The sequence below is a fragment of the Mobula hypostoma genome, chromosome 5 (genome assembly GCF_963921235.1).
Source record: "Mobula hypostoma chromosome 5, sMobHyp1.1, whole genome shotgun sequence".
Lineage (NCBI taxonomy): Eukaryota > Metazoa > Chordata > Chondrichthyes > Myliobatiformes > Myliobatidae > Mobula > Mobula hypostoma.
Window position 1 is genome coordinate 188,918,408 of NC_086101.1, and position 27,411 is coordinate 188,945,818.

At 42.7% G+C, this 27,411-nt stretch overlaps 1 protein-coding gene across 4 annotated transcripts in view; it reads right to left on the bottom strand.

The window, feature by feature from the left end:
* The window catches only part of sh3bp2 (SH3-domain binding protein 2), a 132,605-nt gene that overhangs the window by 83,227 nt on the left and 21,967 nt on the right, over positions 1-27,411 (bottom strand). For 3 of the 4 annotated variants that reach the window (XM_063049557.1, XM_063049556.1, XM_063049559.1), the window contains exons 2-4: positions 21,100-21,185; positions 13,959-14,101; positions 5,143-5,245 (exon numbers count right to left, since the gene is read on the bottom strand). In XM_063049557.1, the coding sequence (XP_062905627.1) occupies positions 5,143-5,245; positions 13,959-14,097 (242 nt within the window). In that variant the 5' untranslated portion in view covers positions 14,098-14,101; positions 21,100-21,185. The remainder of the gene's footprint in view (positions 1-5,142; positions 5,246-13,958; positions 14,102-21,099; positions 21,186-27,411) is intronic. The other variant, XM_063049558.1, reaches the window with a different exon arrangement.

Here is a 27,411-nt window from a genome sequence, read left to right on the forward strand (position 1 = left end):
TATTTACCTCCTCCCTCATCTCCATTCAGGGGCCCCAAACAGTCCTTCCAGAAGAGGCAACACCTTACATGCAAATCTGCCGGAGTCGTCCGCTGTATCCAGTGCCCTCCATGCAGGCTCCTCCTCTATATTGGTGAACCCATCATAAATTGGGAAATCGATTCATCGATTACCTCCACTCCATCTGGCAAATGTTCCCCATGGCAAAACATTTTAATTCCCATTCCCCCTTCTGACATGTTGGTCCATAGTTTCCTCTCATGCCAAGATGAGGCCACCCTCAGGGTGGAAGAGCAACACCTTATATTCCGTCTGGATAGCCTCCAATCTGATGGCATAGATATCGATTTCTCCTTCCGATTTAAAAAAAATACCCTCCCACCCACTTCTTCTTCTGTGATTATGCTGGCTGCTTTACCAAGGTGGTGAGAGGGGTAGAAAAAGTCCATAAAGGAGAGGCTGGTTTCTGTGATGTGCTGAGATGTGTCCACAACTTCCTGCAGTTTCTTGCTGTCATGGGCAGAACACTTGGTATCTTGAATATCTGCATCCATCAACTCATCCTCTGGGTTTTTTTTCTCCCCTCCCCCCCTTTCCCTCTCCCCGGACCTCCTGTCCCATGATCCTCTCATATCCCTTTTGCCAATCACCTGTCCAGCTCTTGGCTCTATCCCTCCCCCTCCTGTCTTCTCCTATCATTTTGGATCTCCCCCTCCCCCTCCCACTTTCAAATCTCTTACTAGCTCTTCCTTCAGTTAGTCCCGATGAAGGGTCTCGGCCCGAAACGTCGACTGTACCTCTTCCTAGAGTTGCTGCCTGGCCTGCTGTGTTCACCAGCAACTTTGATGTGTGTTGCTTGAGCATCCTGACATAGGTGTTTACGTTGTCCAGGTGGTCTAAAGCCGTGTGGAGAGCCATTGAGATTGCATCTACCATTGACCTATTGTGACTATCGGCAAATTGCAATGGGTCCAGGTCCATGCTGAGGCAGGAGTTAACCTCTCAAAGCATTTCATCACTGTCAAATCATGGGAAAAAGATTTTCACCACCTACCCTTAACCACACGAGGCACATCTTTGGCTGAACACTTCCTAGAAGTCAGAGCCAAGTGCTTCCCTTTCAAGGTTAAAGGCATCTACCTCTGTGATGTGATGCCTTCTCACTGCCACTTGCAAACCAGGTAGTTTTTGACCACATGTTCACCCAGACTTGACACAACACAGCCACATGTCCTTCCTGGGAACTTGTCTCCACCGTCATCCTGTTCCTCGTGGTTTCCAGCTACAATTCCAGTCCTTGAAGTTTGGACCCAGTGAGGATCTCACGTCCATGCGTCCAATTGACTGCTTCTCCTTCCGGATCTACTGTCCTGTCCTACTAGATTCCCTCTTTTTCAGCCCTTTATCTCTTCCACCTATCACCTTCCAGCTCTTAACTTCATCCAAACCACCCACCTTCCCCCTCACCCTGCCACTTTGTACTCCAAACCTGTCTCCCTCCACCTTCTTATTCTGGCTTCTGTCTCCAGTCCTGATGAAGGGCTCAGCCCAAAATCTTGACTCTGTTTCCCTGCATTGGTACAACCTGATCTGTTGAATTTGTCTGGTATTTTGCATGTGTTGCTTAAGTTCACATAATGATCCAATTTAATCTTTAGTCATGATCTTTAGTCATGCAGCCATTTTGAACCTACCTCCAAATAATACCTGATAAATAAAATGGTTTAAAAATGTGTTTTTTAAAATTATTATGTCTCTTATTTTTTGCAGGATGTGGTTGACAAACCTAAATAGATGTGCAGTGGAGAATATATTGTCTGACTGCAACATGGCCTGATACGGAAAACACCAATGCCTTTGAACAGAAAATCATACAAAAGTGGATTCGGCCCAGTACATTGTGGGTAAAGCCTCCCAACCACTGAGCACATCTACATGAAACGCATCATAGGAAAGCAGCATCCATCATCAGAGATCTACACACCCAGGCCATGCTCTCCTCTTGCTGATGCCAGCAGCTAGAAGGTACAGGAACCTCAGGACTCACACCACCAGGTTATACCCCACAACCATCAGGCTCTTTAAAAAAAAAGGGGGATAACTACACTCACTTGCTCCATTCATTGAGATGTTCCCACAACCAATGATCTCACTTTAAGGACTCTTTATTTTGTTATTTCATGTTCTCATTATTTGTTGCTATTCATTTATTTTTGCATTTGCAGAGTTTGTTGTCTTCTCCACTCTAGCTGATCTTTCATTGATCCTGTTATAGTTACTATTCTATAGATTTGCCGAGTATGCCCTCAGGAAAATGAATCTTAGGGTTGTATATGGTGACATACATGAACTCTGATAATAAAATTTACTTTGAACTTTGGTCGACACTAGCAAACCCATCATTCTCTGGCCTCCACTTTATTTTGCCATTCAACTGTATCATCGGGTTTGAAGTCAGAGGCCAGATTGTGTAAAACTGACAAGCTTCTGTACCTCTTCCTAGAGATGCTGCTGGGTTGCTGCATTCACCAGTAACTTTTATGTGTGTTGCTTGAAATTCCAGCATCTGCAGATTTCCTTGTGTGAGGCTTCTTTTCCTGGTACTTGCATAGTCACTAAATTTATTATTGTCACATGCACCAAAGTACGGTGAGAACCTGTTTTTCATTACAATAGTACATTGAGGTTGTATAAGGGAGTCCGTCACAGGTAAAACCCTCCCAACATGGAGCATATCTACACAAAACGTGGTCGCAGGAAAGCAGCATCCATCATCGAGGAACCCCACCATCCAGGATGTGCTCTCTTCTTGCTGCTGCCATCAGGAAGATGGTACAGGAGCTTTGGGACTCACACCACCAGGTTCAGGATGTCAACCTACACCTCACCATCAGGCTCTTGAACCAGTGGGGATAACTTCACTCAACTTCATTTGCCCCATCACTGAAATGTTCTCACAACCTATGGACTCACTTTCAAGGACTGTTTGTCTCATGTTCTTAATATTATTTCTTTCTTTTTGTATTTGCAGATTGTTGCCTTCTACATTCTGGTAGAACACCCAAGTTAGGCAGTCTTTCATTGATTCTGTTATGGTCATTTTTCTATAGGTTTATTGAATATGCCTGCAAGAAAATGAATCTCAGAGTTGTAGATAGGGATTTTGATAATAAGTTTACTTTCAACTTTGGAATGCAGAACAAAGTGTTACAGCTACAGAGAAAGCGCAGTGCAGGCAGACAGCGAGGCAGAATGAGGTTACTATTATTAATAATAGCTTTAACTCCTGATTTGTGGAAACCACACTCATGGCCCCGAACGCCAGTCCAATTACTTCACCACTACACTAGCAGAGATGATTGACTAATTCCTGGAGAATCCAGTACAATTCTGAAGCTCAACAGACTGTTCTTATTTGAGAGTTGAATTATCCTATGGACCACACATATAACCTGCACATTATCAGCATTAAAAAAAGGCAAGTGCATTTATTTGGAGAGGACCTGAAGAAAAAAAAACACACAAGGATGTATTGCCGAGGTTTAATAAGGCATTGGTCGGACAACATTTGGAATATTGTCAGCAATTTTGGATCCCACATCTAAGGATAGATGTGCTGGCATGGGAGAGGGACCGGAGGATGTTTACGAGAATGATCCTTAAAGTACAAGGAGTATTTGATGCCTCCGGGCCTGTAACCACTGGAGTTCAGAAGATTGAGGGAGGATCCCTTTGAGACCTGCTGGACACCGAAAGGCCTCAGCAGAATGGTTATAGGGAGGATGTTTCCTTTGATGGGAGAGTCCCATCCATGTACTTATTCAAACTTCCCTTAGGTATTGCATTCAGACCCACATCCGCCACTTCCTCTAGCAGCACATTTCACACTCTCACCACCTGAGCGAAGTAGTTCACCCTCAGCTTCCCCCTTGAGCATTTCACCTTTCATGATGAAGCTATGACCTCTAGTTGTGGTCTTACCCAACTTCAGAGGAAAAAGCCTGCTTGCATTTACCCGATCTATACTTCTAATAATTTCGTATACCTACAAATGCAACAGAACATTTCAGCTTTGGTATTCAACTTTGAAGGTCAGCATGTCAAATGTCCTCTTCACCACTCCATCTGCCGCTGTCACCACTTTCAGGGAATCATCTACCTGTACTCCTCGGCCATTCCGTTCTACCATCCTCCCTAGGGATCGAGCAGGGTGAGCGAAGCTGAACACAACAGTCATGTTACTGTGCTGTCCCAATAGCACAGTTGGAATGGGGGACTAGAGTGCCGATCCAGACTTATCTGTCCTGATGAAGGGTCTCAGCCCGAAATGTCGACTGTCATTCATTTCCATAGAAGCTGCCTGACCTGCTGAGTTCCTCCAACTTTGTGTGTGTGTGTGTGTGTGTGTGTGTGTGTGTGTATTACTTTGGATTTCTAGCATCTGCAGAACCTCTTGTGTCTATGTCTCTATGTCTATACTGTATAGCATAGCGGTTGGCGTAACCCTACCACAGCACCAGTATCTTAAAGAGCTTGCACACTCTCCCCGTGACCACGTGGGTTTCCTCCGGGTGCTCTGGTTTCTTCCCACATTCCAAAGTTGTTTTGGTTAGGAGGTTACTTGCTCACATGGGCTCATTGGGCTGGAAGAGCCTGTTACTGTTCTGAAACTCTAAACAAAAATCCAACTGTGTCTCCACTATCAGAACAGACTTACAGATATCCCCACACACTCTCCAAAAGTCTGGTACAACAGATGTTGCTAGGGTGATGGGGTGGAGATACGTCTCCACTAAAGACTCTCTTTCTCTCCACTAGCCTGCGGATCACCCTTCGGCAAGACATTGAACCTGTTAGCCCCCCCCGATCAGGGTCGCATGATGCCATGGGAGCAGGTAGTGGATGGTCGTATGAACAGATGGTGCACATCACAAGTCCTGGTTATATGACCATTGACACCAGGCAGACAATCTCTGAAGATAATGGCTGGGGTCACCCGTCTTGTAAAGACACTGCCCAGAAGAAAGCAATGGCAAACCACTTCTGTAGAAAAATTTGCCAAGAACAATCATGGTCATGAGACCATGATCGCTACATCATATGACACAGCACATAATGAAGATGTAGTTTCTGGGTACTGACCTGTTGTAGCCATTCAAGGAGAAAGCCCCCTGCGGGTTGGCAGCCGTGCTGGATTTGAAGTAGTATAGGCAGCCCCTGTGAATGATCACGTATCGTAGAGGCCCTGGAATTGTAAAACAGGGTCAGTGTTAGAGCAGAAATACAGGAGCTGGGTGAACAGTGAGAGTCAAAGAGAAAAGCTGTATAAATTAAAAATAACATCCTATCTTTCTGTTTCTTCTGTGGAAGGGTTCCCATGAACCCCTACCATTAACTGAGGGGTCTGTGGACCCTTGTCATTAACCGAGAGGTCCATGAACTCCAGGTTGTGAACCCCTACATCACCTCTCAATATTGATTGAGGACGGAACAGTAGAATAGTGTTTTACAGCACCAGCGATCAGAAGATCAGGGTTCAATTCGTGCTGCCGTCAGTAAGGAGTTTGTGTGTTCTTCCCAGGACCGCGTGGGTTTCCTCCGGGTCTCCAACACTCCAAAGACGTACAGGTTAATTGGTCACAAGGTGTAATTGGGCAGTGTGGGCTCATTGGGCTGGGGTGGAAGGGTCTGTTACTACACCATACCCACCTATCCCTCACACTGAACTGATTTAACCCGACCATGGAACATGACGCTACACGCCGACGCAGACCCCTGAGAATCTACAATAAGTTTATTTGAACCCATGGACAGCACGATAGCATTAGTGACAAGCATAATGTTGTATAGTGCCAGCGATGGGGGTTCAAAGACGTATGGATTAGTAAATCCAGGGCATGCTGTGTTGGTGCTGTAAGCATGGTGACACTCAGCACATTGCAATTTCACTGTATGCTTTGATATTTTTATGTATGTTTGGCAAATAAAGCTAATCTTTTTTGACACTCCCTAACTCTCCATTGATTAAAGGGGCTAGTCAGGCAATGTTGTTGTACAATTAGGACTCAGCCACACCGCTGTTGCTTCACCCAGTCCAGGTGAAGGGTCTCGACAGTAAACATCAGTCGCATGTTTCCCTCCATAGATGCGGCTTGATCATACTTCAAACTAAGCTGATTATTTTTCACTCTCTTACTTAGAGATACAGCGCAGTAAAAGGCTCTTCTGGCACAATAATACCCAATTACATTCCAGTGATGAATCAACCTACTAACTCGTCCGTCCTTGGACTGTGGGAGGAAATCACAGCACCTGGAAGAAACTCATGCAGTCATAGGGAGAATGTACAAACTTCTTACAGACAGTGGTGGGAATTAAACACCCAAAGGGGTTTCTCTAGACCGAGGCAACTTCTTCCAGATCATTCATGAAACAGCTTACTCTTATGTCTTCTTTTTTCCAGGGCTGAAATGGCTAGCACGAGAGGGAACAGGTTTAAGGTGCTTGGAAGTCGGTACAGAGGAGATGTCAGCGGTGGTGGAAGCGGATACAATAGGGTCTTTTAAGAGACTCTTGGATGGGTACATGGAGCTTAGAAAAATAGAGGGCTATGGGTAAGCCTAGGTAGTTCTATAGTAAGGACGTGTTTGGCACAACTTTGTGGGCCGAAGGGCCTGTATTGTGCTGTAGGTTTTCTATGTTTCTATGCACCTGGGATTCTGTCGGAACCGGTGATCTACAGTTCAAACACTTGTTCTCCACAACTGGAGAGTTTTCACTCCAGCCGTGTGCCCTGGCGTTTCACTATCTCCAGGAGCGGCCTGGAAGACATGTGTCCTTGGGATAGCGGCCAAAGACACCCCAATTCTTTGCTGATTTCGCTGACTTTAACGTCGCGGGGGACTGAAACATCGAGACAGCAGGCAGTGTGCACAGGTGTCAGAAGAAGGTCCCTGTCCTCAAGCGATACCCCTCTCTCTAGAGATGGAAGGTGATAGCTCATCAGTCCCCGAGTTGGGGGTCTTGGAGAAGCGAAGCAGAAGATTGTAATATTGAAGCAGCGAGCTGCTGGTCTCCCGCTGTTGTTGTTGCAGGAGAAATGTCTCTCTCCCTCTCTGTTACGGAGCTGATTCGTGCGGAAATTTCAACCTCTGTTACGGAGCTGATTCGTGCGGAAATTTCAATTAATTTCCAGAAAATGCCGATTCAATCGATAAGGTACAAACACCTATTACGGAACAGCAGTCGGCTATATCTGATCTTCAAAAATCCACACAACAAAGTGAGAAGATGGAGAAAATCGAAGAAACAATTAATGTGATGAAGAAGAAACTTGACTTTCTGACCTTTAAAAACTCTGACTTAGAATCCAGAATGCTACAGCAGAATCTTCGAATAATTGGGGTGCGTGAAGCTGTTGAATCTGATAACCGTATGAAATATTTTTCTCAACTTTTAAAAGATGCATTTCCTACTGTATTTCCTGACCAACCACCGTTATTGGATTGTGTTCACAGAGTTCCATCATACTCGTTTAAGTCAGATAAATCTCGACATGTCATCTTACACTTTCATTACTTTCAAGACAAGGAGAAACTGCTTCGTTTCGTTTGATCTAAAGGTTACATTGATTTTTTGGATCTTAAGTTCCGATTTGTGGAGGATTTCAGTAAACCAATTCGGGATCAACGGGTTCGTTACAGATCTGTGATGTCGGAACTCTACAAGATGGATTTAAAACCAGCGCTGCTTTACCCAGCACGTCTAAGGATTCGTACGTTGGATGGAGCTCTCCGTTTTTTTGAATCTCCATCGGATGCCCAGAGTTATCTGGATCAATTTTCACCTTCAACATCTTAATCATAATTTTTAACTATCTCCGTTTGATCGGAGGTTCTGAATTTGTCAGTTTTAATTTTTTTTTGCCTTATATGGGCAGAAAAGTTTATTTTTGATTAATTAATATGGTTGCTAAACTTTCTTTCTATCTGCGTCATTCCTTTCTTTTTCCCAGGGGATTCTGGGTGGTTATTCCCTCACCGTCATTCTACGTATTTCCTTTGAGGCCTTAAATTTTGTAGTTTTTAAATCTACTTCTTTTTGTAGGTTTTCATAACTAGTTTATGTTAATAATCTCATTTCTTTTTTTGTTTACTCATAGGGTCCGGGGTTTGTTGCGGTTTCTTTTTATATTTTCTGGCTTTTTCTCTGTTATATTAAGTGTTTGCTTTAATTGATTTACCTTTTTTTATTCTTTTACTGTTTTATAACTAGCTGATCTTTTTTATATTTACACTTTTTTTAGGGAGCGTATACCGGAAGTCATGGGGGTAGTTTTAGTGCTTGCTTCTTTCTGGCTGGTCTGTGTTAGATTTAGCTTTGAGGTCATGGGGTGGGGGGTGGTGGGAGGGGCTTCACGTTTTAGTTTCTTTCTTCTTGGGCTATGTACACTATTGAAGTATTGGTTGTGTTCTCCTTCCCGGTATCTCTTATTTGTTCTGTTCCCTTTCCGGGTTCATGGGTCGAGCCTATCGTCAATCCTCCTTGTTGCGGGTTGACTTTAGGGTTTATGGAGTCTATTATTAATTTTGTCTCCTGGAATACTAATGGTCTTAATCATCCTATTAAAAGGATAAAAGTTTTTAAAGTGTTCCGGAGACTTAAAGCACAAATTTTATTTTTACAAGAGACCCATGTGCGGAGGGGGGACAGACTACGTTTTTTTAAATTCTGGAAGGAAAAACAGTTTCATTTGAACTCCAACGCTAAGATTCGAGGTGTCTCTATTTTTGTAGACTCCTCAGTTACTTTTTATACAACATGATATTATTTCTGATCCGAATGGTAGATTTCTACTGGTTAGTGGTCTACTATTTAATAAAAAGGTAGTTTTGGTTAATGTTTATGCTCCTAATATGGACTGTCCGGAATTTTATAAATCATTATTCAATCAGTTCCCGAATTTGAATGAGTTTTCATTGATCTGGGGCGGAGATCTTAATACCTGTTTATCTCCAGCTTTGGACCATTCGGCTCCTCTACGGACCTTACCTAATAAATCTGCAACTTTGATTAATTCATTCCTCTCTGATTCTGGGTCAACAGACATTTGGCGTTTTTTGCATCCTTAGGAAAAAAGATTTTTCTTTTTTTTCACATGTTCACCATTCCTATTCAAGAATTGATTATTTCTTTATTGACTCTCGTCTTATTTCTTCAGTGATTAAATGTGATTATGACTCTATAACCATTTCGGATCATGCTCCACTTAAGCTTTCTATTAAAATTCAGGCCAATACACAAAATAATAGACAATGGTGTTTTAATTCGCTGTTGCTTCAGGACTCGGACTTCGTTAACTTTATGAATGAACAGATTGATCTTTTTTTTACAATCAACTATACAGAGGATATTTCTGTGAACATTCTTTGGGATACTTTTAAAGCTTATATTCGTGGTCAGATTATCTCGTATTCTGCTGCTTTGAGGAAGAAGCTGAAGCAGGAGGAGTTGGTAATTGTGGAAAAGATTAAGGAAATTGATAAGAAATATGTCACAGCTCCCTCTGAGGAGTTATATAAACAAAGAACTGAACTTCAAATGGAACACAGTTTATTACTTTCGTCCTCGATTGTAAACCAATTAAAGAAAACAAGAAGTGAATTTTATGTACACAGTGACAAAATTGGCAAACTGCTGGCTAATCAATTGAAGTCTAATTATGCTAAATCTCAAAGTAATCAGATTTATAACCAAAATGACTGACTGATACTTGATCATGCGGGGATTAATCAAACCTTCTGTGATTTTTATTCTTCCTTATATCAATCAGAGTCTCCTCGAGACTCTAAATATATGAATGATTTTTTTTAGATAACCTAGACTTCCCTGAGATTTCACAGAATATGTCTTCTATGTTAGATACTCCCATTACCACTGATGAGATTAAGAATGTTATTTCCTCTATGAATTTGGGGAAAGCTCCTGGCCCTGATGGGTTTACCGTAGAATTTTATAAATGTTTTGCACCTTCATTAATCCCTTGGTTCTGTAGGGTTTTTGAGGCTTCATTAAAACTTGGTAAACTTCCCGAATCTTTCAATAGAGCGTCAATCTCTCTAATATTAAAGAAGGATAAAGATCCTGCTCAATGTGCATCTTATAGACCAATATCTTTATTAAATATTGATTCTAAAGTTTTTTCTAAGTTATTAGCAAACAGATTAGAAAAAGTACTTCCTTTTATTATTTCGGAAGACCAAACGGGTTTTATTAAAGGTCGTTACTCTTTTTATAACATTCGCACACTGTTAAATATTGTTTATACCCCCTCACAAAATGTTCCTGAGTGTGTTATCTCTTTAGATGCTGAGAAAGCTTTTGATAGAGTAGAATGGCCTTACTTATTTAAGGTGTTTGAAATGTTTAATTTTAGCTCGAAATTTATATCCTGGATCAAACTGTTATATCATTCTCCTGTGGCCTCGGACCGTACCAACTCTCTAAGCTCACCTTTTTTCCCTCTTTTTCGAGGTACTCAACAAGGTTGTCCTCTTAGTCCTTTATTATTTGATATTGCATTAGAACCTCTTGCAATTGCCATTCGAGAATCTCCAAATATTACTGGGATAACTCGGTGCTTAAAGTCCCATAAAATATCACTCTATGCTGATGACTTACTTTTATATATTTCTAATCCTCAAAAATCCATCCCTGCTGTTTTAGAGTTATTAGCACAATTTAGTCTCTTTTCAGGTTATAAATTAAATCTTAGTAAGAGTGAACTTTTCCCGATTAATAAACAACTTCGCTTATATCATAACTTTCCATTTAAATTGATTAATAATTATTTTTCATATCTTGGGATTAAAATTACTTGTAAATACAAAGATTTATTTAAGATTAACTTTTTACCCTTAATTGACCATATTATTCAACTTTCATCTAAATGGTTTCCTTTATATTTAACTTTGATTGGTCGTATTAATGCAGTTAAAATGTTTTTTTTGCCAAAATTTCTATATATATTTCAGGCATTACCAATCTTTGTTCCAAAATCTTTTTTTGATAAAGTTGACTCAAAAATTTCTTCATTTATTTGGCAAAATAAAAACCCAAGACTGGGTAAAATACATTTACAGAAAGCTAAGAGAGATGGAGGTTTAGCATTACCTAACTTTAGATTCTATTATTGGGCAATTAATATTCGACATATGAAATTTTGGTTACTTGACCAGGATATACTATCCATTCCTAAATGGGTAGCATTGGAATTACAATCTGTTCAGGGCTATACACTTGGCTCTATTTTAGGTTCCTCTCTTCCTTTTGATTTGAAACGCCTCAAACAGGCATCTAACCCGATAGTTAAATATACCTTACGTATTTGGTTTCAATTCAGAAAATTTTTTGATCTTAACCAATTTGGGCTAGCGATTCCTATCTTAGGTAACATATTTTTTCCTCCCTCTTTTACGGATCGTGCTTTTCAAATTTGGAAGACTAAGGGTATTTCACGGTTTTTGGATTTATTTTTAGATGGTTCCCTTATGTCTTTTGAACAATTATCTAATAAATATAATTTATCAAGAATACATTTTTTTAGATATCTACAAGTTAGAAATTTCCTAAGTACTATACTTTCTTCTTTTCCAATGCTTCCTCCTACATACATTTTAGATACTATAATTAACCTTAATCCTTGTCAGAAAGGTGCATCGGCTATGATTTATAATATTATTATGAAACTTAGGAAAAGCTCCATTTGATAAGATTAGGGTAGATTGGGAACAGGAATTGGGGTCTATCATTTCCGTGGATGACTGGGGGCAGATTTTACAATTAGTCAATACTTCCTCTATCTGTGCTAAACATTCCCTAATTCAATTTAAAGTTGTTCATAGAGCACATATGTCCAAAGATAAATTAGCTCGCTTTTATTCTCATATTAATCCTTTTTGCGATAGATGTCCGGGGCAGATAGCCTCTTTAACTCATACGTTTTGGTCTTGTCCTACTCTGGAAACTTTTTGGAGAGACATTTTTAATATTATCTCCAAGGTATTGAATATAGATATCTCTCCTCACCCTATTACTGCTATCTTTGGACTACCTAAAATTTCCAGTAATCTTTCTCCTTCAGCCCGTAGAATGATTGCATTTCTTACTTTAATGGCGAAAAGATGTATCTTACAACATTGGAAAGAGCTTAATGCTCCAACTACCTTTTTTTGGTTTTCTCAGACGATATTGTGCTTGAATTTGGAGAAAATTAGAAGCAATCTTTATGATTCCTCACTTAAATTTGAACAGACCTGGAGATCTTTTATTCAATATTTTCATTTAATGTAATTTTTTTTCTCCTCTTTTTTTGCTCCATATTTATATACCCTTCTTGTTTTTTTTTACTGTTTTTAATGGAGGTCGGGATTGAGGACGTGATTTTAAGTTTTTTAACTCTGCTTGGTTCCAAGTTAGCCCATTGCTTTGCTTTGCTTTTAGTTAGTTGCACGGTGGTTTTTTTGGGGTTTTTTTGGGTTTTTTTTTTCCTTTTCTCTATTGATAGTTATATATAAAAATTAGTATACTATTATGTTACCTTAGTATGTTATGTTTAAATTACATTGTTTGTATCATTTTTTTGTATTAATACCTCCTGTAATTTTATTATATTCTAACAGTGTATTAGTGCCTATATGGCTTACCTTTTTGTATACTTATTCAATAAAAAGATTTAAAAAGAAAGAATAAATATACTTTGAACTTTGAAGGTTCCACATAGTAGGCCTCCCTGAAAGATCGGATCACATGGGATCCAGGGAGAGAAGTTTATTGGATACACAGAGCAGTTTATTGGATACACAGTTGGCTTGAAGGTAGGAAGCAGAAGGTGACAGTGGAAGATTGTTTATTGGGCTGAAGGCCCGTGATGCGTGGTGCTCCCCAGGGCTCTGTGCTTGCTGTTCCTTCTGATATCACTGTTCCAAAGTTTATTGAGGGCTGCGCAGTTCGCATAATTCTACAGTGCCAGCGATCACCGATCAGGGTTCAATTCCCACCACTGTCTGTAAGGAGTTTGTACACTCTCGCCGTGACCTCCAGGTGCTCCTCCCACATTCATAAGACATCCAGTTATCGTCAGGGTTAGTGAGTAGTGGACATGTTACGTTGGTGCCAGAAGCATAGACACTTGTGGACTGCACTCAGCCCAATCCTTAGACTATGTTGGTTGTTGACTATGTTGGTTATTTCACTGTATAGTTTAATTTACATGTGACAAATAAAGCTAACTTTTCAAACAAAAATCCTCAGACCCATTGCTATTCATCGTCTATATCAATAATTAGATGAGAATATTACAAGCCATGGTTGGTAAGTCTGTAAATGATAGGTGCTGTCATTGACATTATCAGGATTTACTGATAAGCTGGGTAAGTGGGCCAAGGAATGGCAAATGGAGTTTAATTCAGATAAATGTGAGGTGTTGCATTTGGGAAGACAAATGAGGGAAGGGAACTCATAGTGAACGGCAGGGCCCTCGGGAGTGTTGTGGAACAGAGGGACCTAGGAGTACAAGTACATGGTTTCCTGAAAGTAAGGGGTTGCATGTAGACAGGGTAGTGAAGTAGGCTTTTGGCATTCTGGCCTTCAGCAGTCAGGGCATCGAGTATAGACGTAGTGATGTTATGTTGGAGTCAGTGAGGCCGCATTTGGAATGGCGAGCATAAGGTATGTATTCTCAAACTTGTGTATCCAGCCTGATGGGAGTGGGGAGAAGAGAGAATGACTGGGGTAGAAGGGGTCCTTGATTATGTTGGCTGCTTTCCTGAACCAGGTGGAAGTGCAGACGGAGCCAACGGAACGAGAAGTCAGGATTTTGAAAAGCTGACTGCAGCTGGAAAGTATGAGGCTCTAGACCTGACACCCAGGGAACAAGGTGGCAAAAAGGGTCGACTTACACTTCATGATCTTCCACTGGGAACCCCCTTTCTTATGAAGGTAGCCAGACAGCGTTACTCCTCCAGGCATGGTAAGGAGGTTCTGAGCGCCGATTGCCCGCATCGGCACCGGCCACTGTTCTTTGACATTCATGGCCATGGTACTGGAACAAAAACACAAGTAAAATGATTGACTATCGTTACATCAATGATGCCCCCAAGCAGGATTGAACAATCACTGCACCACCAACTACAGTAAAAGCTCCCCCACCCCCCACCACCACCCCGGGACCACCAGGCTTCAAAATTCACCTCCGTGCCATTGTGAAATCCAGTAACTGGGTTAAAGCTTTGTGCAAACATTTAATAACATGTGCCTACTGAATTAGGCTTTATAGGTCAAAGTTTGTGAGCTTAAGGGCACTCATTTCCTCTGTCGTCTACAAGTTTGTACATTCTCCCCATGACTGCATGGGTTTCCTCCGTGTGCTCCAGTTTCCTCCAACGTTCCAAAGACATACAAGTTAGGGTTATTAAGCTGTGGTCGTGCTACGTTGGCATCAGGAACATGGTGACACTTAAGGGCTTCCCTCAGCATATCCTGGAACCATGTAGGCCAGTGTCTTTCCATGCCATTATGAAGAGAGTTAAGCATAATATGCTGACTACATCTAACCTCCTCACACATACACTCAGTGGCTAGTTTATTAGGTACCTCCCGTAACCGAATAAAGTAACCACTCATGTGTATGTTCGTGGTCTTCAGCTGCTGGAGCCCATTCACTTCAAGATTTGGCATGTTGTGCATTCAGAGATGCTCTTCTGCACACCACCGTTGGAACGTGTAGTTATTTGAGTTACTGTCACCTTCCTGTCAGTTTGAACCAGTCTGGCCATTCTCCTCTGACCTCTCTCATTAACAAGGCATTTTCACCCACAGAACTGCCATTCATGGGATGTTTTTTCATTTTTCACACCATTCTCTGTAAAATCTAGAGACAGGGTTCCCAGCCTTTTTTATGCCATAGACCTCTACCACTAACCGAGGGGGAACCCAAGAAGTACTTTTTCATACCTCCACTGATTTTTTTTTGTGCCTGTGGTCACCGCTCCACCAATTAGTTGTTCCTCACTCATCAAACCTCATGTAATTGTCAGTATTTGATTTAACGAGGAGAAGCACCAGAAGTGGACCATGGAGTTTCTGAAGACTGATCTACATTCAATGCAGCCCAGAGCTGTAAATCTTCCTCATCCAAAGTCACTAGTACAGAACAGTACAGGCCCTTTGGCCCACAATGTTATGCTGACCTTCTAATCTACTCCAAAATCAGTAACCCCTCCCTCTCCCATAGCCCTCCATTCCCCCCTCCCCATACTTTCCTCCAATCACCTTAAAATGATGCCCCTTCTATTTCTGCTCTAGGAAAAAGCCTCTGGCTGCCCTCTCAATCTATGCCCTTTATCATCTTATACACCTCTATAAAGTCACCTCATCCTCCTTCAATCCAAAAAGTCCCAGCTCACTCATCCTATCTTCACAAGGCATGCTCTTTAATTCAAGCGGCGTCCTAATTATCTGGACATTGTCCCATCGGTGCTGTGGACCTGATTTGTAAATTGGTGCCTTGTTTTCTTTACAGTCGGAACCCATTGTGAGGATTGTGGAAGGGTACACATACCTAGAGAAATTGGGAAGATTAAAAGTCTGGAGTAGGAGTGAATCCTAGCTATGAGGGAGTTGGCAACTCAAGGTACAAGCATTTCATTTAGAGATACAGCATAGTAACAGGCCCTATCAGCCCAATGAGCCGACACTGCCCAATTACACGCATGTGACCAATTAACCTGCCCTGTATATTTTTGAGATGTGGGTGGAAACTCGAGCACCCAGAGGAAACCCATGTGGTCACGGGGAGAATGTACGATCTCTTTACAGAGAGCGGAGAAATTGAAGCCAGATCACTGGCGTTATGCTAACTGCTATCAGATCAAGTTTAATTATCTTTCAGCTGAACAAAACAGTGTTCAGTTGTTCCTCCAGGACCAAGGTGCAAAACATTCAGAATAGCAAGCAAGCATTCAAAAATAGCAAGTAACGTAATTCAAAATAATGAGCAAAGAAGCATATTCACTCAAATAAAACATATATAGCCCAAGAACCTGAGTGACAATGTCCAGCAATCGATGGTGCAGTCTCCTGGCAGTGTATAGACACACGCAATGCAGCCTGTCATTCCACCGCTCAAACACAGGAGGGCAGCACCAATGGGCGAGGCCAGGCCCCAATCGAGCTCAACCACGCTGTAGCGCTCCTATGTCTCTCATCTGGTCTGCAGCCGCAGGCAAGCCTGAGGCTTGAGGCCTAGTTCTCGCTGCAACCGAAGCTGCGCAGCTCCCATGTTGTCTGCTCCTCCACCAGACAAGGGTAACAGGCCTGCGGCAACTTACATCATCCCTATCCAACAGAATCTTCCGATCGCAAGTGAAATGTTCGAGACTATCTCCCACACCAACTGCAATGCTTCCAAGTAGCAGGCAGCAACATGGCCAGTTCCTCTGTACCAAGGCCGGCTCCTCCAACACCTCAGCCAACCCTCTCGACACCGGTCTAGCTTCTCCGATCAATGAACGGCTCACTAATTAAGTAGCCCTGTAGTACTCAATGTTCTTGGAGTGGAATTGTCTCTGGATCATAAAAAACATGTTTTACAAAGAAAAAGGCACCTTTGGTTGGCCTTTGAGGGGCTGTTGCATTTGCAAGCACCGCCATCCTATCAGAAGTCCAATCCAATTTTTGCTATTGTACCATCTAGAGTTAGGACCATAGATAGCACAAGAAGGTAGGAGAAGTCCATTCAGCCCTTCAGGCCTCTCCTGGCATTCACTATGATCATGGCTGAGCTACACGGGCTTGAATTCCTCCTCTGTGCTAGTTCCCAATTACTGCCAGTCTTTCTAATATGTATTCACCTCCATCTTGTATGTCGCTAATGATCCAATCACTAACCTCTGGGCCAGAGAATTCCAGAGAGTCATCACCCACTGAGGGAAGAAATTTTCACCAACATATTGATGCAATTACAAAGGCGGCACAAAAGTGGCTATATTTCATTAGGAGTTTGAGGAGATTTGGTATGTCACCAAAGACTCTCTCAAATTCCTACAGATGCTACCACGGAGAACATTCAAACTGGTTACATCACTGTCTGGTACGGAGGGGCTGCTACAAAACTGTAGAAAGCTCTGTCATGGGCACCAGCATCCCCAACATCCGGGACATCTTCAAAAGGCGAGGCAGCACGGTAGCAGTCCTAGTGACCTGGATTCACTTCTCTCTCCGCTGCCCGCAAGGAATGTGTACATTCTTCCCATGACCGTGTGGGTTTCCTCCGGGTGCTCCAGTTTCCTCCCACAACCTACACCAGTGATAAAAAAAACCAATTCTGATTCACACTTCAGCTTTCAACGACTGCTCCACATTTCGTGGCTATGCCCCTTTTGTCTCTCCCGCTCATAAAAACATCCACTCCATCACATCCCTTTAGGACCTTGTACATTTGAATAAGGTCGCACCTCATTTTTCTTTACTCCAAGGAACATCATTCCAAATTGTGCAACCTCCCTGACATCAAGGAATTAGCCTGGTTAATCGCATCTAGACTACCTCCAATGCCAATCCTTTTTATTTTGATAAGGGAGACCAAACAGTCCAATATTCCAGGTGTGGCCTCACCAACACCCTGTACACCTGCAACATAACCTCCCTATTGACCCCATCATCGAGGGGATATTCAAGAGGCAGTGCCCCAGAAAAAGGTGGCATCCATCATTGCTTTCTTACTGCCCACTACGCCACTGTCGTTAAGGGGTGCCGTGAAGGTCCTGATGGTGGTCGGGGCATCCTTCATTGTGTCAGTAGCTCGGTTTTCACTACTCCAGGGTGGAGACTCAGGAATACTGTCACACTCAGATGAAGGATTCTTCGTCGCTGTTTCTGTAACAATTTTGTTTTACCAGTCAGGGTTGATGACCCTGAGCTGAGCCCCTGGACCTGGTGGACCACCCTTAATCTGGTGACTATCCTTTGACCTGTTTGGCACAGGTAACCCTACCAAGAACCAAAGCATGAAGCCCTGACTCCAGCCAACATCCTGTACCTCTCCAGATCACTGAGGCATGCAAGCTTCCAAACCACGACAAGGTTGTTGGTCCTCTTCGAGCAGGCGTTCCCAACTGGGATCCATGGACCTGTCGGTAAATGGGAAGGCTCCGTAGCATAAAAAAAGGTGGGAATCCCTGTCTTGAAGGATCCATCGTTGAGGACCCCCATCACCCCATTTCCCTCTTCCTATTGCTACCATCAGGGAGAAGGTACAGGAGCTTAAAGGACCACACTCAACATTTTAGGAATAGTTTCTTCTGTTTAGGCATCTGGAAAGAAATAGATCCATCAGGCAGATGCAGCATGGATTCAGCAAAGGCAGATCCTGTTTGACAAACTCACTGCAGTTCCTTGGGGATATAACAAGCGCAGTGGATAAAGGGGAACAGATGGACATTATTTATTTGGATTTCCAGAAGGCGTTCGATAAGCTGCCACATAAAAGACTTATCCATAAGGATGCATAGAGTTGGGGGTGATGTATTAGCATGGATAGAGGATTGGTTAACTAATAGAAAGCAGAGAGTTGGGATACATGGGTGTTACTCTGGTTGGCAATCAGTGGTGAGCGATGTGCCACAGGGGTCAGTGCTGGGCCTGCAACTGTTCACGATATAAATTAACAATTTGGAAGAGGGGAGCAAGTGTAAAGTATCTAAGTTTGCCGATGACACTAAATTGATTGGAAAAGTAAATTGTGCAGAGGACACGGAAAGTCTGCAGAGAGAAATAGGTAGGTTAGGTGAGTGAGCACGGGTCTGGCAGATGGAATACAATGTTGGTAAATGCGAGGTCATCCACTTTGGAAGAAAAAATGGAAGAGCAGGTCATTATTTAAATGGCAAAAGATCGCAGTATGCTGCTGTGCAGAGGGACTTGGGGGTGTTCATGCATGAATCACAAAAGGTTGGTTTGCAGGTGCAGCCAGGCTATCAAGAAGGCAAATGGGATGTTGGCCTTCGAGGGCTGCACGAGGACATACCCGACCAAAACTTTTCCATGGACGGCTTCCAGACCGTTCGGGCTGACCGGAAGTGCACTGAGAGCGGTAAGCGTAAAGGAGTTGGGGGCTTGCTGTTCTGGTTAACAACGGATGGTGCAATCCTGGTCATATTACGATCGAGGAACGTGTTTGTAGCCCAGATATTGAACATTTTGCTGTTGAACTCTGGCCATATTCCACCGAGATACAACACTGGGCATCATGGGAGGTTGTTCCTGCCTGTGGCCATCGAACTTTGCAGCTCCTCCCGTGGAGGGTCAGACACCCTGAGCCAATAGGTTGGTCCTGGACTTATTTTCCATCTGGCATAGTTTGCATATTGTTGTTTGATTGTTTGTGGTTTTCGTATTGCTATATTTATGCTCTATTCTTGGTTGGTGCAGCTGTAATGAAACCCAATTTCCCTTGGGATCAATAAAGTATGTCTATCTATCTATCTTTTTATTGTTAGAGTGATTGGATTTAAGAGTAGGGAGGTTAGGCTGCAACTGTACAGGGTACTGGTGAGGCCGCACCTGGAGTACTGTGTGCAGTTCTGGTCTCCTTACTTGAGGAAGGATATACTGGCTTTGGAGGTGGTGCAGAGGAGGTTCATTAGGTTGACTCCAGGGATGAGGGGGATAGACTATGAGGAGAGATTGCATTGCCTGGGACTGTACTCACTGGAATTCAGAAGAATGAGAGGAGATCTTACAGAAACATATTCAATTATGAAAGGGATAGATAAGATAGAGGCAGCAACGTTGTTTCCACTGGTAAGTGAGACTAGAACTAGGGGATATAGCCTCAAGATTTGGGGGAGTAAATTTAGGACCAAGATGAGAAGGAACTGCTTTTCCCAGAGAGTGGTGAATGTGTGGAATTCTCTGCCCATTGAAGCAGTGGAGGTGACCTCAGTAAATATATTTGAAGACAAGATTAGATAGATTTTTACGTAGTAGGGAATTAAGGGTTATAGGGAAAAGGCAGGTAGGTGGAGATGAATCCATGGTCAGATCAACCATGATCGTATTGAAAGGCAGAGCAGGCTCGACGGGCCAGATGGCCGACTCCTGCTCCTATTTCTTCTTACGTTCCCCTCAGTCATCAGACTTCTGAATGGTCCATGAACCCATAACACAACCTCACTATTTTACACCCTTTTTGCACGAGTTATTTATGTAACACAGTTTTCTTATGCATTGCACCGTAAAACAACAAATTTCAAGACTTATGTCGGTGATACTAAACCTGATTCTGATATTTTTTAAATTCCAATCCTTTTCCAATGAGGCCAGTATGCCATTTGCCTTAGCTTCTTGTTCGATGTGCCTTCCAACTGTTTGTGCTTTGTGCACTGGAATATCTCAATTCCTCTGAACACCGCTTGCAGACTGCCCTCAGATTCCTCTCAAACTGTACGAACTCACATTGAACTCAAAGAAGCAGAAGATCATGGAGAACTGAAATCAGGGTACAAAGCGTGACTAAACAGGGAAGTGCCATAAGGCAGTGTGCAGCCAGAGACAATGGAGATGTGCCAGTAAAGAGTTCAAATAGAGCTCTTGGCACAGGTCCTACACATTGGAGCCTGAAGGTTTTGATCCGAGGTTCTTCAGAAGTCAAGAAAACTTGTTGCTTACGGCCGATTTTATTACAAACTAAAACAACAAAAGAATAAAAGTAATGACAGCAGAGTCTAGTAGAGAAGTGGGGTAGAGGGTAGAGGAGGGGGGAAGAGGGTACAGGAGGGGGTAAGAGGGTAGAGAAGGGGGAGGGGGAGGGGAGGGAAGGTGGCGAGGGTGGGAAAGAGAGAGGAGAGAAAGAAACCGGTTCAACGTGGTCTGGCGGTCAACTTAGTTCAGTTCAGTGCCACACTACTAGTTCACCGCAGGCTGCACGCAAAGCCATTCTTCACTGAAGTGCCCCCCTCCGTATATATCAGCCCGATCAAACAACTCAAAAACAGCAAAAAAAAAGTGTAATCAGAATCCAAAAATACATGCACCACGAACCTCAAAGTCCCTTAAAACGCGTCCACAGCCTCGCCGATCAATCCATGCAGCACGGAACCCAATCCTGCACTTTCCTCCAACAGCAGCTAGCAAAAGGGAAAGGAAGATTGGTCAAATGCAGACAGACGGCACCGAACACCCACTCGCCCTCTGCTCTCGTCCTCAACGCCTCTATTGGAGAGAAGCAATGGAGTCTTAGTTGCTTGAATTAACTAATAAGGTAGCCCCTATTCACGTGATACCCCCTAAAGAACACATTGAATGATTACAATGTGATATATGCTAAAAACACACTGAAAAATTACAAGTACACAGTTATATAAAATAAACAAACAAGCATAAAAGTTAAACAAGGAAAATAACAATTAAACAGTCCAATCCAACGTTCATAAGAGCAGCAGGAGGCCACTCAGCCCATCAAACCAGATCCACCATTCAGTACATTCATTGCTGACTGGTAAATTTGTTTATTATTGTCATTTTGCATTTTGCATATAGATCATTTCAGTCCATCAGCATAGTTTTATTTCATGGTTTTGTAGAGACTCCTTAATTTCATTAGGCTGAATTCACCCAGAGTGTTAAGGGTTGAGATAACCGTGTATGTTACGTGTTACGATTTGGGGGCAGAATTTTTTCATATATATATATATATATATAGATATATATATACATATATATATACATACACACACACACACAAAACACCGCCATTTTGTTTGGGGTGGGGGATAAAGTGTACCTTAGAAGTAATTACACTCGTGTCGATTTTTGTCGACACTCCTCCACTTCTATGATTTCCATTTTATGTACTGCTGTCATGAAGTAACACCTGCAAGTCAGTGATAACAAACTTAATTCCGTGAGAAATCAATAACAGAACGCAGAACAAAATGTCATGGTTACTGTACAAGGGCCATGATGAGGCAGTTGGGAGACTGAAGGCTGATTTATACTTGTGCGATCGGGCTACGCCGTAGGCCTGATTTATACTTTTGCGTAGCCCTACGCCGCAGCGAGCATACGTAGTTGTGTTTGTGTCGCTCTGCAATTCGCTGCCAAAACGCTAGTTGGCGGTGGGGTTTCTATGCCACTGTAATTGAGTTTCTTCGTGAGAGACATGGACGAGGAAATGCACTTCAAATATTTTCAGATGTTGGCAGGTAGATTTGACGATTTGGTTCATCATCTCCAACCGTTTATTTCGCATCAGTGTACGAACATGGCAGAGAAAAGCAAACTGAAATGCGTAGGAGGAAATGCGATGCTGCCAAGCCGACCAATCACAGTTGTTGTGGTCTGCGTCACTGCGACATGTGAGTTACATTTTTGGGGAGGTGGACGTCACCCTACGGTGCACATTTGACGCAGAAGTATAAATTGGGCTTAACAGTCCATCTTATCATACCAGGAAAAATTGGCATCCGTTAGTCTCGTGAGACCATGGATTTGTGCCTTGGAAGGTTTCCATGGCGCAGGCCTGGGCAAGGTTGTATGGAAGACCGGCAGTTGCCCATGCTGCAAGTCTCGCCTCTCCACACCAGCGATGTTGTCCAAGGGAAGGGCACTAGGGCCGATACAGCTTGGCACCGGTGTTGTCGCAGAACATGTGTGGTTAAGTGCCTTGCTCAAGGACACAACATGCTGCCTCAGCTGAGGCTCGAACTAGTGACCTTCAGATCACTAGACCAACACCTTAACCACTTGGCCACACGCCAACACTACCAGGAAACCAGTTAATAATCTTGTATAGTGGGGTAGAAGCTGTCCTTGAGCCTGGTGGTAGCTGAAGGCTTTTGTATCTTTTGTCCTACTGAAAATCCAGTTGGGTGGCGGGGTGGAGATACATCTCTACCAAGGGGGTGCAAGGCACAGAGGGAAGGAGCTGGCCTGCAGGTCACCCTTGGGCAAGGTGTAGTACCTGCTTCGACCCCATTCAGGGTCACATCTAGCCATGGGAGCAGGGGGTGGATGGTTGCCTGAGCAGCTGGTACATATCAGAAGTCCAGGTTATGCGACCACTGACACCAGGCAAACAATCTCTGAAGAACTTTGGTAACGGCTGGGGTCACCCGTCTTGGAAAAACACTGTCCAGATGGTGGCAATAACAAACCACTTCTGTCGAAAAATTTGCCAAGAACGATCATGGTCATGGGACCACGATCACCCACATCATACGACACGGCGCATAATGAAGAAGATGATGATCCAATTGATGTGGTGGAGGAGGCAGGGGAAGAAGAGGGAACATCCAGGATGGATATGGTCTTTACGCTGGCTGCTTTACTAGGGCAGCAAGAACTGTAGACAAGTCCGTGGTGGAGGGGCTGGTTTCTGTGATGTGCTGAGCTCTCTGCAGTCTCTGTGGGAATGGGGAGAGGAATCGTCCAAGAAACTATTGCCTCCACAGCAGCTGATTCACCCACTGAGTTCCTCCAGCAGATTATTTGTTGCTCCAGATTCCAGCAGCTGCAGTCTCCTGTGCCTTCCTCGAAGAGTAACCTGGCTACAAGGGGCAGCAATGGGTTCCAAGATGAAGATCAATGTAGATTGAGAGACTGATGAGTGAAGAAAAAGTGTTAATGGGCCAAATAGCCTCTGGGGGCTCCCACGTTCTTGTCTCTGAGAAGGTATCAGTGCAGGACCGTTGACAGATTTATATATATATATATATATATATATATATATATATATAGCCTTTTCAATCCTCCTACGCTTTTAAGTTCAAACCCAAATTATAAATAACATTTCCTGTCCCACAGCTGCTGTGGGAGGAGGAGACGAGCAAATGCTCATCAGATACTAAAGGCAAGGTCAGGTTTATCATCCTGTACAGTAGTACACATATGCACAGTGCAATGTAAAATCTTACAGGCAGCAGAAAAGTTCGAAGTAATTTTATTATCAAAGCATGTCACCTTCTACTGCCCTGAGATTCAATTTCTTGCAGGCATTCATGGTAAGACACAAAAATGCAATCAAATCAATGAAAAACTGTACACCAGCCCTGACAAACAACCAATGTGCAAAAAGACAATCTGTACAAATACAAAATAACAATAATAAATAAATACTGAGAACACCAGTTGTACAGTCCTTGAAAGTGAGTGCACAGGTTGAGGGATCAGTTCAGTGCTGAGGTGAGTGAAGTTATCCATACTGGTTCAGGAGCCTGGAGGATAATAACTGTTCCTGAACCTGATGGTGTGGGACCTAACGCTCCTGTGCTCTTTATCCCAATGATAGCAGCAAGAAGAGAGAATAGCCTGGACAGTGGAATCCTTGATGATTGATCAGAATCAGGTTTAATATCACTGGCATGAATCGTGAAATTTGTTGTTATGTAGAAGCAGTACATTGCAATACATAGTAAAACTGTAAAATAAAGTATATATTAAAAAGTTAAATTAAATAAATAATGTAAAAAAAGGAGAAAAGAGGTGAGGTAGTATTCATGGGTTCAATGTCAGCAAAGGGGAAGAAGCTGTTCCTGAATCATTGAGTGTGTACCTTCAGGCTCCTGTAACTCCTTCCTGATGGTAGCAATGAGAAGAGGGCATGTCCTGGGTGATGGGGGTCCTTAAAGATGGATGCCACCTTTCGCAGGCATTGCTCCTTATAGATGTGCTTAACTGTGGGAAGGGCTTCACCTGCGATGGATTGGGCTGTATCCACTTTGTGTAAAGTTTTCAGTTCTTAGACACGTTGGAATAGGTTCGTTAATGTTCCATGTACTGAGGTGTAATGAAAACCTTGTCTAGCATACTGCACACACAGATCAATTCATTACACGGTTCATTGAAGCAGTGCAAGATAAAACAACAGCAGAATGCAGAATAAAGTGTAACAAGTACAGAGAAGGTGCAGAGTAGGTAGACTATAAGGTGGAAGATCATAATGAGGTAAATTATGAGGTCAAGAGCCCATCTTATCACAATAAGGAGTTATTAATTATCTTAGTGTTAGAAACTGGTACATGGAGCTTAGAAAAGAGGCCTATGAGCAATATTCCCTCTAATTTTTAGTAGTCAGTGTGTGCAAAAATCTTATGTTGTGCAAATTTTTTTCCTGTGACAAAAGTATCTGTGCACTGAATGCACGCGTGGCACAGTTTATGTAGGTTTACAAAATGTTTGACATAAAACTGCACAGAATAACAACAAAATAACATACATACTTAAATCACTCAACTATTTTTTCTCTCTCCTGTCTTTGGCATTTACCCATTCTTTGTAAACTCTACCTACACTAAGAGAACTTCCATCCAATTGATAGCTTTTGATTCTCATTAACATATCCAAATGACATTCACCTAAATAGTTTCTCAGCTTGTTTTTGATTTCATTCATTAGACTAAAACCCAAGTCACAATCTGCAATTGTGGAGAAATCAAAAGCCGACCATTCTTGTACCTCGTCTTCAGGAAACCTTTCTTCTAAATGAACACAAAGACAATTTATAAAAGTCAACAGCGAACTTGTATCTACTGTGACGTTTTCTTCACGTTGCTGGCTTAGCAAAACTTTAACTTTGTCACTCCACGAAACATTGTCTCCCAGATACTGCTTTCTTATCTTGTTAATTTTGCCTCGCGCAAAATGAAGTGAATCAATTGGTGTCAGGCCACTCTTTTGCAGAATCTTGCACAGTGCAGCCAGTTCATCAAAGACAACACTTAAAACCTGTAAGGCTACTTCAAAGTGATGTTCATCAAAGACATCACTTAAAACCTGTAAACGCAAACACAAGGAATTCTGCAGGTGCTGGAAATTCAAGCAACACATATGCAGATGCTGGAAAACATCCTGACGAAGGGTCTCGGCCTGAAACGTCGACTGTACCTCTTCCTAGAGATGCTGCCTGGCCTGCTGCGTTCACCAGCAACTTTGATGTGTGTTACTTAAAACCTGTAAAGTTCTTTTGCACTTCACGTCCTTCGCTTCTTTTGAATTCGACATAGTGAATCAATATCTTTTTCCAATAAAAACTTAGTAAGCTATCTACAGGATTTGAAACAGATCTTTGTAAACTTTACGATATGAACACTGTTCGCCAAAGATGGCTGCCGCCGTGATGCAGCTGTACAAACCAGAACAAGAAAGGTGAGGTGACGTGAATTAGTGACGTGCATTGTGGTATTTGAAAAACTGACTAACTAGTTAACAGAAACATTTAGCTAAAATATTATTTTCAATAAGTATACTACATTATTTTAGGTAACTAACCTTTTGTGCGCACATTAATTTCCTTTGTGCACTGGTTGAAAAACGTGTGCGCGCTCACACGTGCACAGCTTAAGGGAACATAGGTTATGAGTAACCCAAAGTAATTTCTAAAGTAAGGACATGTTCGGCACAGCATTGTGGGCTGAAGGGCCTGTATTGTGCTGTAGGTTTTCTATGTTTCTAAGCTTTCAGGCTTTCTAGCTTTGGTATCTTCTGCCCGGTGGGGAGAAGGGGGTAGAAATGGGAGAACAGAGACTGTCTGGGGTGCGAGGGGTTTTTGATTATACTGGCTGATTTACTGAGGCAACAAGACATACAGACTGAACACGGAGAGGGGAGGCCGGCTCCCATGATGGGCTGAGCAGTGTCCACAACTCTCTGCAGTTTCTGGTGGTCACAGGCAGAGCATTCCATCAAGCCATGGTGCGTCTGGATTCACTTCGCAAGGACTAGAACATAGAAGCAAGGATGTAATGCTGAGGCTTTATAAGACATTGGGCGGACAACATTTGGAGTATCACGAGCAGTTTTAGCCCTGTATCGGAAACAAAAGATGCGCTGGCATTGGAGAGGGTCCAGAGGCGGTTCATGAGAATTATCCCAAGAATGAAAGGGTTAACATACGAGGTGCATTTAAGGAACCTGTACTCATTGGAGTTTAGAAGAATGAGGGGGGAATGTCTCTGAAACATACCAAATATTGAAAGGCCTAGATGGGATGGACGTGAAGAAGAGTCTTCCTATAGTGGGGAAGCCTAGGAGCAGATAGCACAAACTCAGAAGAGAGGTGAGGAATTTCTTTAGCCAGAGGGTGATGAATCTGTGGAATTCATTGCCATGGACTGCAGTCATTGGATATATTTAAAGTAGAGGTCGATAGATACTTAAATAGTTAGGGCATCAAAGGCTAAAGAGAGAAAGCAGAGCAGTGCAGACTGGATGGGCTGAATGGTCGCATGCTGTTCCTATGTCTTTTGATCTTATGTATTTAAGGTTGTTCTGAACTTCCAGCATCTGCAGAATCTCTTGTATTAATTGACCTCTAAACAGGAATACAAATCCTACAGTTGCAGTTTAAGCAAATCC